The sequence below is a fragment of the Ochotona curzoniae genome, unplaced genomic scaffold (genome assembly GCF_017591425.1).
Source record: "Ochotona curzoniae isolate NIBS_2020 unplaced genomic scaffold, NIBS_Ocur_1.0 contig_2927, whole genome shotgun sequence".
NCBI classification, from domain to species: domain Eukaryota; kingdom Metazoa; phylum Chordata; class Mammalia; order Lagomorpha; family Ochotonidae; genus Ochotona; species Ochotona curzoniae.
Genome location: NW_024465654.1, coordinates 3,920,826 through 3,941,542, shown reverse-complemented (window position 1 = coordinate 3,941,542; position 20,717 = coordinate 3,920,826). Strand labels below are relative to the sequence as shown.

Sequence of the window (20,717 nt, the reverse complement as noted above, 5' to 3'; positions counted from 1 at the left end):
CGCAGCAGCAATATGAGATTTCTAACCACTCTACATATGTGATTTGACATAGTGTATTTTCAGTTTATTTACTCATTTATATATTGTAGGAAGTTGATTTAACTTTTTAAAGATTTATTTATTTATTTGAAAGGCACAGTTGTAAACAAACAGAAATCTTCCTCTTGCTAATTCATTAACCAAATGGCACAACAGCTGAGTCTGCACCAGGCCACGGCCCCTGGAACTCCAACCAGGTATCCCACATGGTAGTGTGCCATGCCCCACTGCTTTCCCAAGCACATTAGGAGCTCTTTGCTCCTGGCTTCAGCCAGGCCACACACTGGCCACTGCAGCCATTTGAGAAATGAACCCGCAAGTGGAAGATGTCTATCTTTTGTAACCAGTTCTAAAGTAAAATATATCAATCTTTTAAAAATAACAGTAATATATGAAAATACATAGTAAGAAAAAGTATGCATGGCTTTAAAAATTGTGCCAGAATGAACTGATACTTTTAATTCCAGTTGTCTGAGAGTTTCCTGAAGGGTCCTCATGTACAAAGATGTCCACTGTATTATTAGTCAAGTATCATTGGCACATTATGGATTATTTCTTGCGGGTGATGGACAATTCATTAAGGGATTTTAACTGTGCCCAGTTTTGTGACACAGCAAGTTAACCCACAGTCTGCAAGGTCAGCATCCCATTAGGGTACCTATTTGAGTTCTTGCCGCTCCACTTAGGACCCAGCTCCCTGCTAATAAGGCTGGGAAAGCAGCAAAAGATGGCCCAAGTACTGAGCCCCTGCAGCCCTGTGGGAGACTGGAAATCAAACCAGTACCCACACAGGATGCTGGTATGACAAGCAGCAGCTTAATCCATTGAGCCATGTCAACACCCGACAGTCATTCACTTTTCTGAGTCAGCCACTCGGGACAGGTGCTGAGACACACTGGGTTAAGCCGCTGCTTTCGCTGCCCACATCCCCTATTAGAGTGCTTAGAATCAAGTTTATTATTTCTCCCTCCTCTTTTTCTTTTTAAGATTGTTTATTATTTGAAAGCAGAGCTGGTTTACTCTGAAGATGATCAGCAGCCAGGCTTAAGCAAGGAGCCTTAACTCCATCCTGATCTCTCTCCAAGGATGGAGGCGCTCAAGTATTGGGGGCATCTTTGCCTTCTAAACGAGCTACAGAGCAGGCCACTCAAACTGGCACTCAACTGCTACAACGTTGTATTTATACCACACAAGAAACCTTGTTTCTAACGATATTTTATTATTTTAAAATCATTAGCAGAGTAGGCATTTAGCCTAACAGTTAAGATGTAATTGTGACCACCTCACTCCTGCTACTGCACACCCTGGAGGGAGTGGGGAATGACTCAAGCTGAGTTCTGGCCTCCCATGTGGGAGACATGGAATGAATTTGCAACTCTTGGTTTCAACTTTGGCAAGTCCCAGCCATTGCAAGCATTTTAGGTGTAAGCTAGTGATTGGGAACTTGTCTTTCCTACCCTCCTTCCCAATAAAAGGTAACCATGAAAAATATAGGTATTTTCAATTATTTTTACCTAGCCTATATAGCAATTTAACAACTTTATTTTCCATCAGAATTTCTATTGAAAATGATAAGCAAAGTAGGAAGGCAATATTTTTTAAAATCTGCATTAACTAACTGAAATTCCTTTTAAAATAAAAATTCCTTTCTTGAAAGCAGATTTACCATTGTCAAGCAAGCATCTAGTTAAATAATCACTGCTGTCCTTACCATCTGGATCTACCTCTCTTGAAATTTTGAGGGCCTCTGAAGTTGCCATATCTGTATTAGCAGCAGTGACGGCAAGGATAATGGAATTTGGGTTGCTGATGAAACGAAGAATGAGCTCTCGGATTTGAAGCTCAATGTCCTTGGGTTGATCACCTACAGGCACCTAAACAAAACAGAGATAAGCATGGAACTAATAATAAACATCAACTTAGGTCCCCTTCCATTCAAATCATGGATCACAGTTTATGTATCTATCTGCAAACAGTTAAGAAAGTAATAAGATACTGCAGTAGTATGTATGAATTTGGCAATGTGTGAAACGTCCAAATGTAACTGCTGCAAATATTACATGTTTCCTTAACATTGTCCCATGGGAAGGACCAAGTCAGTGTTGCCTTAAGAGACAACTGCTGGCATCTGGTGCTTACTGACAGCCTGCAGTATTTCAGGCGTTCTCTGTCAGGGTTTTGCAATAATGAATCTACAAGGCCATCATGTCTACCTTAGTCAAGCTTATGTTTCAGTAATGAGCAGATACTAAACAAATACGAGCTAGTGTCCAGGTAGGAGAAGGGGTTCTGGAAAAATAAAGCAGAGCAGCAGATACAGCAGGGATGACTGGAGGATTGTTACATTTTTATTTTAGATCACTCTGTTTTTAAATAGCCAAGGAAGACCTCAATGAAACAATGACATATGAGGCAAGGAACAGAAGCTAACGGCAGTAAGGGATGAGAACCCACAGGTATCTGGGGAAACAATGTTCCAGGCTGGTGAAAATTAAGGGTGGAGTGTGAATCAAGAGTTACATGAAGAATAGGGACATATCAAATCAACACGGTAGTCTCTGTAAGAACCTGGACTTTTATGTGAGTGGGATGGGAGGCTCCTGGGGAGATGACTGAGCCAAAGAGTGACAGTTAAATGTTACTCATCACTGTAGCTGCTTAGTTAAGAACAGACAGTATTACTAACTAAAGTACATCGAGTGACCATGGCCTGATCAGGATATCAACTATAAATTTATAAAACATGGCAGAATTCAGGATGTACTGAGGTGAGCAGAGCAAAGAGGATATGCTGTCAAGAAGTGTAATGTAGAATAAAGTGCGTCAAGGATGACTACAAATCTTGTGGCTTAAGCAGTTGGTAGAAGGGACTTCTCTCTTCCTGAAATGGAGGAGACCATAAAAGCATCAGATCAAGTTGTGACATGTCAGTCAGGATTCTGGTATCACACAGGCCAGGGTTATAGTGCTTACAAGACACGGAGTGTACAAGAATAGTTCAGAAAGTTCATGGATCTGATGCAAAAACTTCTGAAATGCAATAGTTTTTAAGAGCAGTTATTCGTAACTCATTTTCCACAAACTTTTTTTTTCCAGTAACTTTTCAAAGTAGCTTTGTATACATCAAATAGACAAATATACAAATATCAAGATAGTTGAATGCCATTAACATACAAAACCTTAAGCATTCTAAAGTCACAGGATTTGAATAAATCGTCTAGGGGATGGAGTCCAAAAACTGAGCTATGGGACTGTCACTGTTCAGACATGGGGGAGATGAGAGGAAACCTACAAAAGAGCAGAGAGAAGTAGCCGGGAGCTTGGATAACACCAGTAGAGTGACATCCTAGAGGCCACGTCAAGAAAGGGCTTCAAGGAGAGCTTCTGATAAGTGTGACTGCTGCAGAAATAAGCCTATTATTCTCATATAGAGTTAAGGAAAAAAAAACACACACACACACACATTGGAGGAAGTGCAAATCAACATAACCAAATTCACAGTGAGTAACAACTCTTCTTTACCTTGGTCATTCCTGGCAAATCCACAAGTGTCAAGTTGACAACATTGGGTGAAAAAATCTTAAGATGAATTGGTTCAGGGCTTACTCCCTAAAAATAAAGTTTAAAATATGTATTAAAATCATGTTAACATTTCAATGAAAAATGAAATGTAGTAAAAAATGAAACACAGTAGTAAACCTCATTTCAGGCAAATATTAGATCCTTTTAAAAATGAATTATACCCAATCCACAAAACATTTCAACAATCTAAACCTGATGAAATACACTGTAAAAAAGGTTATAATCCTAATGAACCCCACACCAATAATAAAAGCAATTTTCTTTGCTTTTTGTTAGTTTCTTTTCTCTTGATTCTAAGCATATACCATTTCTTAAATATAGATAATACTTAATATTGAATAAAACAAGATGTTCTTAAGCAGCCAAATTTAAGAAATGCTAATGTTCAGACATAGAACCACACCTGAATTATTTAAATAACCTTAATGGGAAAGGCATTAGGCACAGCTCTAAGGGTCAGTGCTGTGATATATCAACTAAAGCTACAGCCTTCAGTATCCCATGTGGGTGCCAATTCAAGTTTCCGAGTAACATGCCTGGGAAAGTAGTAGACGGTAGCCAAATGCTTGGGCCCCTGCACCCATGTGGGAGACCTGGAAAAAATTCCTTACTTTCCACCAAAGAATCTGTACGATTTTAGGACTGAGTCAGCCTTGAGTTGACTTTCTGGCACCTGGCTCCAGCCCAGGCTCTGGTTTTGGCCCCAATTTTTCGGCTTTGAGGGGAATAAACCAGTAGATGGGAGCTCATTCGCTCACTCTCAAATAAAAAAAGCAAACTGATGTTCACACCTGGTCTTTGTTCACATTCTCTGCAATAGCCAGAGCAGAGCCGAGCCAAAGCCAGGAGCCTGGAGCCCTGTGCAGGTCTCCCCAGTGGCTGCCAGGGGATCACGCTGTGTCCTCACCCGCTGCCTCCCAGGATTCATGGTAGCAGGGAAGTCGATCAGAAACAAAGGAACTGACGCCTGCGCAGTTCGCAGTATGGGTGTGGCTGCCCAAGGAACAACTTCATCAGTGCATCAAATGCCCACCCATTGACATCTAGCTTATTTTAAATTTTCTTTAAAATAAAAAGTTTGTTTTACTTGAAAAGCAGGACTACAGATTTACAGAGAGAAAGAGATCTTCCATCTGACCACTTTCTCTCCAAATGACCCACTTGTGGGCAGTGGGCCAGGTTCAATCCAGGAGCTTCCTCCAGCTCTCCTGTATGAGAGGAGGGGCCCCAGCACGTGGGCCATCCTCCACTGCTCTCTCAAACACCCTTTAAGTGGGACAAACGGGAACCAGACTACCCCTGCAGGATGCTGGCACTACAGGAGGCAGCTTGCCTTGCTCTGCCACAACACCTGCCCTATCATAGATGTTCATCTTCGAAAACAAGAAAGCAATCTGTTGCTAACATAATACTTTTCATTTTCATTATTAAAAATTATCTAATTTTTCTCTATTTCTACAAGTAATTCTAGCTTTACTCAGGTAAAAAAAAAGCTCTTCAAAAAATACACAGTGCTTGCTGAGTTGGAGTACAGTCATCCACCAGAAAGACAACTCACCGTGGCTGTACTAAGCAGAACTACTACATGATCACAAACTAGTATGTAAGTGACAGGATCCAAAGCAGGTGTCTAGATGACATGTATGGCACAAGCAAAAGCTCTAAGAAGCAACAGGGATGAAAGCCAAGGTTTTATTTATGTGTGACAATCTTCCAATTATTTCAAAGTCCAAAATTGTAAATTTAAAATATTGGTCACACATTATATGCCGGATACCTTCCATGATACCTAACTGATATTTATACTTTTTATATCTAAAAAGATGCTTACCTTATTATTTCCTGAAATTCTCTCTGTTTCATTTTCAATTTCTTGTCGAATTTCATCAAAATCTGTATAAAGCTAAAAAAAAATTATTGAATAAAAAGCACAGCACTCATAGTAAGGCCAAAGGTTCCTAAGTGAGGACGGGGGTAACCATGTATTTCTAGAATATCTACAGATTTACTGCAGAGATAATTAGTAAACACTTTATAGTCTTTACAATCTTTCCAAAGCTGTTTGACAACAGTTAATCTCTAAATTAGTTTGTTTTTCAAGTAAATAACTGTGGTTAGAAATGTTGCTAAGATTTACTTTACAAGGAATATTCGTGGATTACCTTATTTTTGGTGTGAAGGAATTTACCCCATTCTTCTGCTTCTACACCTGAAAAAAGAAAAACTCTTACTGGAAACTGCAAAACTAATGATTTTTATCATTAGTTAGGAATTTAAAAAGCAACATAATAAACTGCCATCTGTGTCTGTTTTGACATTAACTGCTTACTAATCAGATTTTTAGGAACTGCCAAATTGTATCTTTTATATTTAAGGAAAGTATCATTTTTTGACTTCAGGTAAAGTCGCTCTTAGGTCTTCCCACCATCTGACATCTAGATTTTATGAAAATTTTATAAAATTGTTCAATTCTCTTCATGTTTTCCATTTTTACCCTTATTTCAGTAAAAGGTATATTCTTTAAACATTTTACATACAATAGCGGTTTATGTGATGAAAGTGCTAAATTAGAGAATGGCTAAAAAAGAAAGAAAATGAAAAGCAATGAGCAATGCACAAAGCAGACTTGTAAATATCACAGAAGGAAAAACTTCAACATCTGAAACAGCTAACTTTTCATTAAATTGGATTTCTTGTTGGTTATCTATAGTCCCAGCTGCTGAGTTCTCACTGGCACGGGGCTGGCAGCGCTGTAAGTAGGAGCCTTTCAAGGGCATCCTGCCCCCTGGAGCTGGAGAAAGGAAAGACGGGGAATGGAGAACAAGCCTGGGCTCTCTGCTCAGAAACGCCGCTCTCAGCCGCTGCCAGCGAGCAGCTGTGTTCTGAGTGCTTGCTGAAGAACACGCACTGTGCGTGGCGGGCGTGGCCTTAAACATGGGCAGCGTATTAGCCTATTTTTACAAGAGAAACTAGAAATGTTTAATTGTACAAAGGTAGTTTAACTGTACCTTCCCCAGCGTTTTTGTTTTTGCCAAATTCACACAACTTTAAATGTCTTATACTGAATAATGCATATAAGATATCATCTAATTACTTATTAAGAGGTCAGCTCTCTGGTGGAACCAAGGTAAATAAAAGTGGATCCTTTTCCCAAGTCCAGTGCTCACCTAGTGCCACAGAGCACCTCCCCACAAGTGTCACTAGAGGGCTGGAGACACATCTAACCGAAAGGAATCCGAATTTCCTTTCATATAAAAGAGGCCTGGCTTCACAAGCATGTTTTTAAATAAAAATAAAATAAATAAATAACATTCACCACCATAAAAGCTTGCATTTTGATACAATGCCAAAAAAGATAACATAACGACTAAAACCTGCAGTCACTGTGGATAGGCAAATAAAAATGGAAGGAGAAAGGATGCGCACAGCCTGTAAGCGCACTCAGCACACATGCAGGCGTCAGAGAAAGGGCCAGAACAATGCGGAAAGGAGACCTTTGGAAAGGTGTCTGGAGTTTTTCCATGCAGCAGGGTCTGCAGTTAAAGAAAACAGCACAGAATGATAAGTTTAGTGCTCATCCCTGAAATGTTCAACCTCTTAAAAATCAAATGAGCAGAAACCCGATCACATTTCAAAATGCACATGGCATTCAGCTACTCAAAATGTACAACTAAAATTAGACAATGTATTTAGTATTTTTAAGTGATTGATAAGAGCAAAGTCTATTGTGTTACAGTTAATTTTGACATTGGTAGACCACAAATTTCCCCTTACAATGAATTATGTCCTCACTTCACTTCTTCCCGGGGATCACTGTGGAGCAGCAGCAGGTTAAGGCGCTCTTGGCAATGCAAGCACCCTCTAGTGACGTGCTGCTTCCAGTCTGGAAGCCACTTGCTGGGAAGGCAGCAGGTGGCCTGGGTTTTTAGGTTCCTGTTACTGATGTGGGAGGACAGGACGGGGTTCCAGCCCCCGGCTTCCGCCCAATCCATCCCCAACCACGGTGGCCATTTGGGATGTACACTGATGGAAGGTCTCTTTCTGACTTGTAAAAAATAAAGCTTTAAAAACTTTTCTGCCTGGGACAGCTGATAACCAACTGTGGGAAAGATACATTTCCAGATAAAAAAAGAATCTTCAAAGTACTAAGCACATCTTCCAAAGTCTTAGAGTTAATGACTGTGGCAGTACCGAACCCAGGAGCTATGATGGGCTTGATGAGGGATTTCCTTTCAAATAGAAACTCCACAGACAACCACAGAAAGTCAGCGTTTCCCCTTGCAGACTAAACTCAAATGGAGTTTACCACTTGGGACACTGAGTACCACAGCCCTGCAGGCGTTAAAATCAATTCTCCCTTATCCCTTTAGTTCTCTACTAGCTATAGGGAAATGACTTTTACAAACAGGTAACTCAACTACATGGAAGCAAATATTCAAATTACAGCCAGATTCTAAACATTTTTATGAAGTATATTTGTATCTAAAAACACACACACAATTAGCTTTAGACAACTCTCTCTTCCAAAATAAATATAATCCTTATAACTATTCAAGCTTCCACTGACATTGTCCAAAGGTATGATAATAAAATACTATTTTGACCTTTAATCAATTTGTCATTCTGGAATTTTGTCCAAAAGGAAATTTGAGAAATGTTTGATCTCTTAAAAATATAACTGAAGTTCAAAATCAACTACCACCTAATGCTAAAACAGTTTGATTTTATCTTATTAATAATAAGAATTTAATGGAAAATTCTTTCATACTGTAGGAGCAGGGGACAAGCGGAGACCATCATAAATCCCTCTACTGATACAGCAGCTGTCCTGCGCACTTGGCAGAATGAAAGAGTCTACACTAAATACATCTTCCTGTTCATTAAACCCTAATATATTTTATTTTAGCAAACTGTGATGGAACTATATCTAAACTGAATTACATTTCTCTGTCATCTTAAAATGTAGTTCGTTTATCCTGTGACTGGTAACTTGAGTCTTTGTTACCTAGCCGAGCCCTTGGAAGCTGCAATCCCCTTTACAAAATGCTTAGTGACTGGTTTCTTCTCTGCTTGTATCTTCTCCTTTCTCCGTTTTTATCAGGCTGAGAGCTTCCACTCCTTGCTAACTCTTGACTTCCTCTAGGTTAGAATGATTTTATTAAGTTCAAGCTGTTTAAGCATAAGGTGGCTCTGACAAAAAGGTAAGCAAAAAGCAATTAAATGAATTAAATGAAATTCAGCACTCAGACTTATGAAACCTGTTTTACATGCTGAATAGCTGAGTTGTCACTTTCATTAAGATCTATACATATGCATATAAATATTCATATATGTGTGCATACCTATATAGTGGCATAAATACTCATCTTGAGAAAACAGACATTCAGACCTTATTGGCATCCAGAAGAGACATCAACATAAAACACACCAGTAAGCAGATAACGAAGAACATGTCTACAGCTAGTGTTCCACTGACATACACTGTGCACACCTGAATATAGTTTCAGAGACACAGCCCTTTCAAAGTGACTGAAGAAAATGCCAGGCTTAAGGAACCCTGGAAGTGGGCTTTTGTCACAGCAGGTCAAAGGCTGGTTGGGACCAGGCCCCCCATGTTGGAGAACCTGGGTCCCAGCCCCGACCTCACTTCTGAGCTGGCCTCCCACAGTACTCTGCTGTGAACATCAATAATGATTAAAAAGTGATATACATCTTATACAACTTAAAATCTGACATTTCTTTATTTTCAGTTTAATCAAAATATAAAACCACTATACAGGAATTGTGTATTCTCAGTTTCATGCTCCATGTTTTCGGCTCATATAGTTGGTTAAAGGAAGGTTAAGTTCATGTTAGCCACAAACTAACAACACAGCGGAGGGCACATCTTGGGGAAGTAGCAGCAGGGGCTGGTGCTGAGACAGAACCGGCACTCCGCCAAGGGCAGCACCAGCTCCCCAGGCAGGCAGCAGTTCTAATTCCCACCTGGCTCCCTGCTAATGTCCCTGGGAAAGCAGCAAAAGACAGCCCTGGTGTGTCCCTGACCCGCCTGGGAGACTTAGAAGACACTCCTGACTCCTGACCTCAGGCTGGTCTGGCTGTTGTGGCCATTTGGGGAGTGAGCCGGAAGTGGAAGACTTCTCTTCCATCTCTCCATCACTCTCCCTCTCTCTGTAACTTTGTCTTTCAAGTAAATACATCCAAACGTTAACAAGAGAAGGGGGATAAAAGATTAAAAATGATTTTAAAATCAAAACTCCTTCCATGAGCAACATGCATTCATCTTAGACTGACAGGCGAAACAATAAATTATTAGGCACATGGTTAACACAAGAAAAAGCAAAGTAAGGATATCAAACTAAAAGACAATCGTTTTAATTTTATTTCACATGGGAAATTTCAATCATAATCTAAATGACTTGAATTATAAATCAAAGAGAAAAGCAATCAGTGGTTGAAGGAAAAACAAAACAAAAAAACCTGTATAACACCCCAAAAGACCCTTAGAAGCATTTTCTTTCAAATAACTAGTTCCTGTTTACTTAGTAAATCCTCCATTAAATAACAATAACATGTCTACTAAACACCATTCTCACCAACTTTACTCCTGGCCTTTGAACAAAACAGAAATCACTTATTTAATACAGAAAAAGATGCACATGACACTTCAAAGAACTTCCGATTTTGTTACAGCAACTAATTTAAGACTAAACCAAAAAGCAAAGTTTTTCAGCCAACATGCTTCCTCACTGAATTTACCGTTTTCTTCTCCAGATGTTTTCCGTTTGTCTTCCGGAGAGACGTGGACCAGCTGCAGGATGAGGGGCCTTCGGGTGACGATGCCGGTGCCTCTGGGCAGCAGGTCCCTCCCGACCAGGCTCTCCAGCACCGAGCTCTTCCCACTGCTCTGAACACAGAACACACAGCAGCAACGTGAGTTTCCTAACAGATTTTAATTCCATGTGCCGTACTCACACAGCAGCATACAAAGGAATTGTTGTAAAGGAAGAATGATTACACTGTAAAATTGAGCTGTATTTTCCATTGTGAGATGCTCTGCATCTCCAAAAAATTCTGATAACAGTAAGTAAATGCCCCATTTCCCATAACTTTCCCACATTTTTTTCCAACCAGGCTTCCTAACCTACATAATATTGGCACAAATAAAATCATGCCAATATTATGTGATGATTTCATTTCAATGGGAAGGACAATATATATTCTCTAACCTTTGATTTTTAATGTAATAAGCAAGGATATCATTCCATATCAAGGTGTGTTTAACAGTCAAACAGTACTGTGTTCTACTGTGTCTGAAGACAAAGCCTGACTGGCGGACACTGTCGTTAGGAACAGTGCGGCAGCAAACAGGCCCATCGTACACACAGCCGTCCTCACTGTCCTTGTACCATGCGGCCAGCACGGGGCGTTGCTGACATCACATCTCATTTAAATTTCAATCCTTTCCATATGCTTCTTTCAGCGGTCTGTTCATTCAAATGCTAGTATTTCATGTTTCCTATTAGTTTCTAACAAAACCATCATGTAACCAATTCACGTCTTAGTGTTTTGAGTATTTTCTCTTTAACTTTCTGGTTTGAAATTTTTAAGGCTACCAATAAGTTGTAAGAATAAAGGTAATTGCTTCAGTCCTGTAACACAGATCTGCCATTTGTCAATTCTGACACATTTGCTTTGTTTCTACACACACACACACACACACACACACACAAATTTTTTTCCTTGTTTGAAACTTAGTTACAGATCTCATGATACTACACCTCAAAGAACTGTGGCATGTTATCCCGTAGATGACTTTAACTATCTCACAAGACTCTTAATATATGTAATTATATACACACATACATACATCTTCTATATTAACCTCATTTTATTACTGAATGTCTACTTTAGCCTTCCCCTTTATAGTATCTGATTTTCAGTCGGACATATGAATAAATATATAAACGTACATAAACAGTTCTTTTTTAAGATTTTATTTGTTTCTATTGAAAGGCAGATTTAGAGAGAGAAGGACAGACTGAAAGATCTTCTGTCTGCTGATTCACCTCCCAAGTGGGCACAACAGCTGGAACTGAACCAGTCTGAAACCAGGAGCCAGGAGCTTTTTCCAGGTCTTCCACACAGGTGCAGGGTCCCGAGGCTTTGGGTTGTCCTCGACTGCTTTCCCAGGCCACAAGCAGGGAGCTGGATGGGAAGGGGAGCAGCCGGAACATGAACCAGTGCCCTTAGGAGATCCCAGCAGTTGCAAGGCGAGGATTTAGCCACTAGGCTATCGCCCCACGCCCACATAAACAGCTCTTAAAGATGGGCTGTCACACACTGAAATGTGTCTTCATAAAATCAGTATGTGTGCCCGTACTCTCCAGCAGTAGCTCAGCTGTGACTGTATCTGCAGACAGGACATTTGAAGAGGCGGTTAAGTTAGGGTAGCCCTTGATACAGCCTGCCTGGTGTCCCTCTTGGAACAGGAAGTTTGGACACATAAACACCAGGGAGGTGCACACACGAGGATGAAGGGAGAGAGGAGATGCCACAGAAAGCAGACCTGCCAAGAACTTGCTCTCAGACTCCCCCGCCTCCAGTGCATTGCTGCTCGCTGACGGTGGGAGAACTCTGAATGATTACCAGCCTGTTCCCCAGACGGGCAGTGGATGAGTAACCCAGACTTGGGCCAAAGTGGCAACCAAATATCAGCAATAATTTAATAATCTTTACAAAATGTCATCAGTTCGTATTCTAACATTTTGTTTATCCATCAGAAGCATAAGATTTTATTAACATCTGTCAAAGTATAATTTTTCTTGAAATGTAGTCATTCTTTAAGAAAAAGTACAGCTATCTTAATAAATAACTATGATATCAACCATAATTACCATAATAACACTATTTCAAGGGGTTAACCCCATTTAAGTGTAACAACTCTATGAAATAATTGCTATTTATTCTATTTTATTGATGAGTTAAATTATTTTTTTAATTACATAACTTGTCTACATATACTTAGGTAACAAGTTAACAGGGTAGCCTTATATAACCCCAATAATCTCAGCTTTTCACCTTCTTATACACATGTAAGATGGAAAACATATTTCATTGCTCCTTTCATATTATATATATATATAAAAGATACAGGAGTATGATGATAAAAATGCTACCAAGGTGAAGCAACTGGGAGCAGTAAGAGCTGAAGCCAGCAGACATTGACTGAGCCATCTACAGAATGTTGTATTTCAGGTCCGCTGGAATACGAGTTGGATTTTTATCTTTGAGACTAGAAACTTGGGCCTTTCAAGTAAATCTGTTCATTTCTAAATATTATGAACAAAGTCATTTCTTTATGATATTGCTGTGTTGAGACTCATAAAGCATACACTAGCTTCCACTGCTCCTCCAGACTCAATGTTATAAATAGCATTGGCTTCTTCAACAATTGGTTAGCTCACTGCATGTTTTCCCTGGTGATTCAGCATCCATCTTCTTTCCAGAAGGGTCAACTGTCCCAGGAGTTCCAAAACAGCAGAAATCATGACTGGGAGGCTCAGCTGCCATCCAGGCCTTCCATGCTTTCATCTGCATCCCCACATACTACCAGGTGGTAGTATATACTGTGTTCGACCCAGCAGCTGTAGACTAAGCCTTGTCTCGGGGCAGTGTTCCCCTGTCCTCACTCTGGACTAGGTCTTCCAGTGCCTTGCATTTGTACTCTGAGACGTGGCCTTTCTGTGAGCTTACGCTGTGGTCTGAGCTATCTTTTTTTGATAACTAGCATCAGGTGCTGAGGAATTACAAAGGATCCCTCATGACATTGTGTAGGCTAAGTCTCTAAATTCTTTTTTATATTAATATAATAGATAAAGATACCATTGCAGTCATTTGGGAAATGAGCCAGCAAATGGAAATCTTTTGTATGGTCTCTCTCCATAATTCCTTCAAATAAAATAAAACTTTAATAAAAAAATTAGTTATATATTATGATAGAATACTGACTATTCAGCCAGTACAAATTGCCAAATGAAAACCATGTTATGCTAAGTGAAAGAAGGCAGATATAAATCATCACATATTATAAAGCATTTTTAAAATTTATTTTAAGGGCAGAGTTAGACAGAAGGAGAGACAGAGCTCTTCTACTTGCTTGACACTCCCCAAATGACTCCAACAATTGGGGCTGGAACAGGCTGAAGAAAGGAGCCAGGAGCTTCCTCCGTCTCCCCTGTGGGTGCAGGGGTCCAGAGAGCTGGGCCATCTCCCACTGCTTTTCCATTACATCAGCAGGGAGCTGGACTGATGTAGAACAACCGCGACTCCACTGGTGCCCATAGAAGATGCTGGCACTGCAGGCTACTGCCTAACTCACTGAGCCACAGCACCGGCTCCTGTATGATTCTGTTTTTATGAATGATCCAAAATAAAGTAAATCCACAGAGACACAATAGACTGGTGTTTGCCAAGGTAAGGGTAAGAAAGAAAAGAAAATGCTTACTGGTTATAGAGTTTTTCTTTGTGATGAAAATATTTTCAACCTAGACAGAGGGAATGGTTTCATACCATAAATTTACTTAAGACCACTGAACTGTCTAGTTAAAATGGCTAGTTATGCTATGGAAATTTCACCTCAACTTTTTATTTAAAAAGCTTAAGACAGCAAGTAGTTTATCACACCAACTATAAGAAGCAAAATAGAAAACAGTGCATTAGAAACAGAAAAAACAAAACAATATTTGCCAGCAAATTAATAACTGAACAGCCACCATCTCTACATGTATCAGGAAGGAGAAGCCAAGATTTCAGAGAGAACTAAATGTAGACAGCAGTGCTTACTGTACAGAGGCAACACATGATGAGCCCGGCCAGGGTTAAAGCCGCAGGTTCCAGTCCCAGCTGCTCCACTTGGAGTCCAGCTCCTTGTGAAGCTCCGAGAGCAGCAGCAGATGGCCCTTCCAACCCTGGGGAGCCGAGATGAAGCTGCAGGCTGCTGGCTGCAGGCTGCCCGTGCTCCCTGCTGGCTGTCTGTGCTCCCTGCTGGCTGCTGGCTGCCCATGCTCCCTGCTGGCTGCTGGCTACCCGTGCTGCCTGCTGGCTGCCCGTGCTCCCTGCTGGCTGCTGGCTGCCTGCTCCCTGCTGGCTGCCCATGCTCCCTGCTGGCTGCTGGCTGCCCGTGCTCCCTGCTGGCTGCTGGCTACCCGTGCTGCCTGCTGGCTGCTGGCTGCCTGCTCCCTGCCGGCTGCTGGCTGCTGGCTGCCCGTGCTCCCTGTGGTCCAGAATGAGCCGGCAATGGAAGATTCTCTTTCCTTCTCACCCTCTGTAACTTTGCCTTTTTTTTTTTTTAAAGATTTATTTATTTTTATTACAAAGTCAGATATACAGAGAGGATAAGAGACAGAGAGGAAGATCTTCCGTCCAATGATTCACTCCCCAAGTGAGCCGCAACGGCCGGTGCTGTGCTGATCAGAAGCCAGGAACCAGGAACCTCTTCCAGGTCTCCCACGTGGGTGCAGGGTCCCAAGGCTTTGGGCCGTCCTCGACTGCTTTCCCAGGCCACAAGCAGGGAGCTGGATGTGAAGTGGAGCTGCTGGGATTAGAAACAGCACCCATATGGGATCCTGCTAGGCTACCATGCTGGGTCCAATGCTAAAACGTTTTTAAGGCTGGTTTACAAACTGGGTCTCAAAACCCAGAACTTGGACCTAGCGCAATAGCCTAGAGAGCTAAATTCTCGCCTTGCATCTACTGGGATCCCATGTTCCAAATCCCATCCAGCTCCCTGCTTGTGTCCTGATAAAGCAGTGGAGAATGGCCCAAAGCCTTGGGACTCTGTATCCAGAAAAACCCAGAAAAGCTCCTGGCTCCTGGCTTTGGATCGGCTCAGCTCTGGTTGATGCAGCCACTTGGGGAGTCGACCAGCTGACAGAAGATCTTTCTCTCTTAATCTCCTCTCTGCATATCTTCCTTTCTAATAAAAAAATAAATAAATAAATCTTTAAAAAAGCAAAGCAAAAAAAAAAAAAAAAACCCCCACAAAACCTTTAGATGTGTGTGTGTGTGTTAGTGAAAACGTAAAGCTGAAGTCACTGAAGAAAACCAAGTGGTAAGTACACTGCTAACAACACTAGCTCAGCCACAGTCGCTGTCTCACTGAGCCGTGACTGCTGGTGGTTTGGGTTACACAGCTGCAGGGCTCCCCCTTCCACTGTTCCACTTAAGAAACGGTGATTAGATTTCCCAAGTTGGGTCTAAAAGGTTGTTTTATCTCCTTCTGCAAAGGACACCATGGTCTCAACGTATCAACCTTCTTTTCCACACAGATGATCTCAACTAGAGAAGAAGCAATTTATTTGGTCAAATCGTAAAAAAATGAGAATGATACCTGTAAACACAAATCCTTCACTTCCGTTCCTCCCAACTCGCTGCCCCCAAATAATCATTCTTTGGGTAGTTTTATAAATCAAAGTTAAGGGGATGGCATGGTGCCTTTCAGCCTAACCCTCCGCTCGTTGCCAGCATTCCACATGGGTACCAGTGTGTGTCCCAACTGTTCCACTTCTGATCCAGCTCCCTGCTAATGATCTGGGAAAGCAGTGGAGGACAGCCCAAGTGCTTGGGGCCCTGCACCCATGAGGGAGACCTGGAGGGAGCTCCTGGCTCCTGGCTTTGCAGTTAGGGCCACTAGGAGAGTCAGTCAGTGAATGTAGTTTCTCCCGCTGTTAACTCTAGCTCTGCAAGTAAAATAAGAAAATGTTAAAAAAAAAAAAAAAAAAAACACACAAAGTTTAGGGGCAGGCAAACTGCCACTTCAGACCTGGCTAGCTGGCACTTCCCAGCCCTGCTTCCTGCTAACGGCTACCTAGAGGAGAAGCACGTCACGTCCTGCCAGCCACCGGATGCAGCTCCTCACTCCTGGCCTCGACCTGGCCTGGCCTACGCCTGGCTGTTGCCAGCAGGAAGATACTACACAAGCAGATGGAAGAGCTGTCTCTCAAATAAATAAATAAATCTTCAGGAAAAAAAAATGCCAAGTTTAGAGGTGGATGTGTGGCCTAGCGGTGAAGATGCTCCGGGTCACCCCGGCAGAGCCACATTCAAGCTTCATGCTAGCGCAGAGCACGGAGCAGCCCCGGCCGTGCAAGTAACTGGAATCCTGCTGCCAGCTGCAGCTCCCAGTCAGTCCTCACCACTGCGGCCACTGCGAGAGTGCACCAGCAGATGAGCCAGGCAGGCACATGTCTGCTTCTCAAAGAAATAATTTATAAAAAATCAAAGTTTAGGGATAGCCTCTCGTTATCCTCCCTCGGTAAAGCCAATTTCCGGGGTGCTCACATGCCTGGCTCAAGCACTAGCTTCATGTTCGTGTCCCTGAAGTTTGCATATGATGGCCCAAGTCCCTGGATCCTCAGCAGACCCATGGACATGTCCTGGATAGAGTTCAGCCTTCAGGCTGATGTGTGCACATGGGGTGCAAGTAGTGGAGAGAAGATTGTTTTCTGCCCTTCTCTCTTTGTCACTATGCCTTTGACACACATACAACTTAAAATTTTTTTAAACAAAAGTTTAAAACTCATAGATAGATCCAGGAAATGTTGCCTAGAAGTTGATATCATCTGTGGATGATCCGCCTGCCCACCTCACTTACAAAATGAAAATCTCGGGTTAGAATCCAGTATAGTTATTTTCAAAGCGATGTTAACATACACTCAAGTGTGAGAATCACTGTTTAAAGAAATTCAACAAGAAGCAACCTAGAGCCACTGAAAGTGCCGGTAACACACCCGACAGATCACCCACTTTACAAGGCCATGATCACCACCACTGGTGTACTAGTCAGACCTGAGTACACAAGAAGTGATGTGTCTGGAAGGCATTGTACACGACACCACTTAATAAGAACAAAGAGGCACACAGCAGCGACAGGTAACAATGCTACAGGTGACAAACCAGGGTTGTACCAGTGTTCAAAGCAAGTAGTTTTATTTTCCTTTTCAGCATATTGAAGAAAATACTGGGAAAAAAGGAAATTTATTCTGTATTTAAACAAAAGAATTGAGTTTTAGTTAATAAGGACTTTGATGTGCATATCCCTTACCAAATCAAGCACAAAAACTGATGCAAAGCAGGTGAAGCTGCCACCTACAAGGCCAGCATCCCATGTGGGCTCCTGTTCGAGCCCTGGCTGCTCCTTGTCAGCGCTGCTGGGAAGGCAGCAGGAGGTGACCGCAACGCTTAGGCCCCCCACACCCACGCGGAAGACACAGAGGAAGCCCCTGGCTCCTGGTGTCAGACCTGCCCAGCTCTGGCCAGTGAAGCCATCTGAGAAGTGAGCTAGCAGATGCAAGATCTCTCTTCTCTGTGTGTCTCTCTTTGTAAACTCTGCCTTTCAAATAAATCTTTAAAAAAAAAACTTGATGAGAAATTTCAAATACCAATATGCAAATGTGGCATATAGCTGTCGGCAAGTTCATGTGGTCTTTGTTAGCACAGGTGAACAGCTCCCCACAGACTAGGGGCTTCACTTTTCTCTCCCGAGCCCCTCTCCATTTCACCCACCTACAGCCTGACTGCAATTCACTGAAAAACCCTTCTGGATTTTAAACCATTCGTGCTGACACATGATAACCCACATTGTTTAACTGCTTCATGTCAAAAAAGCACTGAGACACACTTAAAAGTGTATGGCATCCCGCTCTGCAGCTAGGCAACCAAATGTAATTTACAGTCATCTCTGACGCTGCTTCCAGGAGCAAACCAGCTCTAACAGTCCTGGTGTCTCAGGTCATTATCTAGCCACAGGGAGCAATAGTCATTTATTTAAAATATTTACAAAGCACCCAGTGCATGCAACAAGCTTAACTAAACACGTTCGGTAAAAATACTAGAGCTAAGTTGTGATAACCTGATGCTTCCATAACCAATGGCGACAAACACTGAGCGTTAATGGCAGAACCTGCAAAGACTTGAGCAGACTCAGTACGAATCTACAGCACATCAAGGAAATGTGCTTCTGAAACAATTTCTGCTGCTTAACTGTTTAAAAGAAGATTCAATTTAAAACAAAAAAAGTACTGATCTCTAGGATTTCCAAGGTTCCCAGTGTTCCGTTTATCCTGATATTAACCCATTAAGTCCATGGCTTTCGGTGAATATATCAAAGCTGCTATTAAAGAGTACCTTCATTGCTCATTTTAAGTCCTTCTAGTTGTCAGGCATAGGATAAGGGGACATAGTGGGTTAAATTCCTTCCCTGTGTTTAACACCCTACACTTTCATTTTGTAGCAAGAAGTAGCAATGCAACTTATGGAAAATGACCGGGAGAGTGGGGGGGCCATCACCTTCTCACTAGAAAAGATACTGTTAAGGAATGAAAGCACTCCAAACACATATACTAAGGAATCTCTAAAATGCATCTCCCTCATCTGTAATAAAACCCTGTGCTTCCTTTTCAGTCCAGAAAAGCAGCAAGTAAAGAAAAACGCGCTTATGTTTCTCCTGTGTCTTTCTAGACAGAGCCTATTTCCTCAATTTTCCTGCATGTTAAAAAGAATTGAGTTATCTACAACACCCAGCAGGAAAAGGCCAGAAAAGCTGATGCCCAATCAGGTCACGATCACAAAACTGGAAGACCAAAAAAGAAAGAAAGAAAAACGAATATCCCCTCCCAACACCCCCAGAACTGACTGCAGGCACACATGGGCTGCCTGCTTTGACCCCGCCCCGGCGTTCCACAAACTTGGAAGGGTTACAGGAAAACACTGTCCCGGCTCGCCCCGCAGATCCGAGCCGCCCAGGGCGGCCGCGGGGCCGGGCGAGGTGGGACGGAGAGAGCGCGCCGCCCCGGGCCGGTGGGAGCCCCCCGCCAGCGCCGCGGCCCCGCGTCCCCCAGGTGCCCTTGGCCGCAGCGGGCCGCGCCCGACCCCACCCGGGGCCCGCCGCGCCGGCTCCGCCCCTCGCCGCCCGGCGCCCGGCGGGCTGCACCCGGGCTGGACCCGGGCTGGACCCCCACGGGCGGGCGCCGGCAGCCGGGGGCCCCCGACAGCGCCCCGCTCCCTCAGGCCCGCGTCCCGGGCTCCGGCCTGCGCGACCGCCGCCCTCCGCGCTCACCTGCGTCCCCACCACGACGATCTGAGGCAGCTGGATGATGTCGGCGCCCACCGTGTTGAAGACATCCTGGAGCTTGTTGATGACAGGAATCAGGGCCTCCATGGCTCGGGAAAAGCCGGACCCCCGCCCGGCCGGCCGCGGCAATGAATGGGGACGGGGCCCAGCGTCGGCCTCCTTCCTCTTCCCCTCCGCCCTCTCCTCGGGAGCCTGCACCCATTGGACCCGGCCCGCCGGCTCCCTGCCCCCTCCCGGCAGGCCTCGCGCTCCGACGGGGGCGGGCGGAAGCGGCGCCTGCCGGGAGTTGAAGTTCGGGCTCGAGGCGGGAAGGTGTGGACGACCAAGGGTGTCCACGGTTCCCAGAAGGCCCCGCGGCACGGGCGGGCCCGAGGAGGAGGGTTGGCTGAGGCCGTGATGTTCTGGGGCTCCTGTCAGGTGGAGGAGCAGCGAACCGGGAGGAGAGGAGCTGGGGATGACGAGCTTGTCTGCCGTGCTGTGTGGAGCGGGTGAAAATGCTGGATCCGAGGGAGACCGAGTACGGCGCTGTCCAGGGCCGTCTCCTCGTGAGGAGCTGGTCAGGAAGGCACTGTGGCTTAGCCGCCTGCCACTCGGTGGGCTTCCCGCAGGGGTGGTGGTTCGAGTCCCTGCTGCTCCCTGCTGATGTACGGGGAGGAGAAGCCAAGTACTTGGATAGGCCAAGAGGGCCACTGCACCCAGCTGGGAGACCCAGAAGAAGCTCCAGCCTCCAGGATGAAGGATATCCCTCTCTGTAATTAGTAATAATAATATTCAGGGTTGGGGAGTGGAGAGCAGAATAGAGCCACACACCTCCCAGTATCCCAATCAGGGAACCAAAGTTCTGGGTCCTAGAATGTCGGGGTGCCTGGGTTAGGACGCGTGACTTCTGCAGGAATCTTCCATAGTACACGTTCAGAAAGAGCGGTGCAGCTGTGCGGGGCAGGAGCCAGTCCATTAATCTCTG

General features: G+C 43.6%; 1 protein-coding gene across 11 annotated transcripts in view; it reads right to left on the bottom strand.

Annotated features, from left to right (window-relative positions):
• DNM1L (dynamin 1 like) overlaps positions 1-19,997 on the bottom strand; it is a 37,498-nt gene extending 17,501 nt beyond the window's left edge. For 4 of the 11 annotated variants that reach the window (XM_040978860.1, XM_040978863.1, XM_040978868.1 and 1 more), the window contains exons 1-7: positions 19,739-19,920; positions 10,381-10,528; positions 7,116-7,154; positions 5,784-5,830; positions 5,453-5,524; positions 3,562-3,648; positions 1,751-1,913 (exon numbers count right to left, since the gene is read on the bottom strand). In XM_040978860.1, coding sequence (XP_040834794.1) covers positions 1,751-1,913; positions 3,562-3,648; positions 5,453-5,524; positions 5,784-5,830; positions 7,116-7,154; positions 10,381-10,528; positions 19,739-19,840 — 658 coding nt within the window. In that variant the 5' untranslated portion in view covers positions 19,841-19,920. Of the gene's footprint in view, positions 1-1,750; positions 1,914-3,561; positions 3,649-5,452; positions 5,525-5,783; positions 5,831-7,115; positions 7,155-10,371; positions 10,529-19,738 lie in introns of all 11 variants that reach the window. The other 7 variants (XM_040978862.1, XM_040978865.1, XM_040978866.1 and 4 more) reach the window with 5 other exon arrangements.
• Positions 19,998-20,717: the final 720 nt, after the last annotated feature.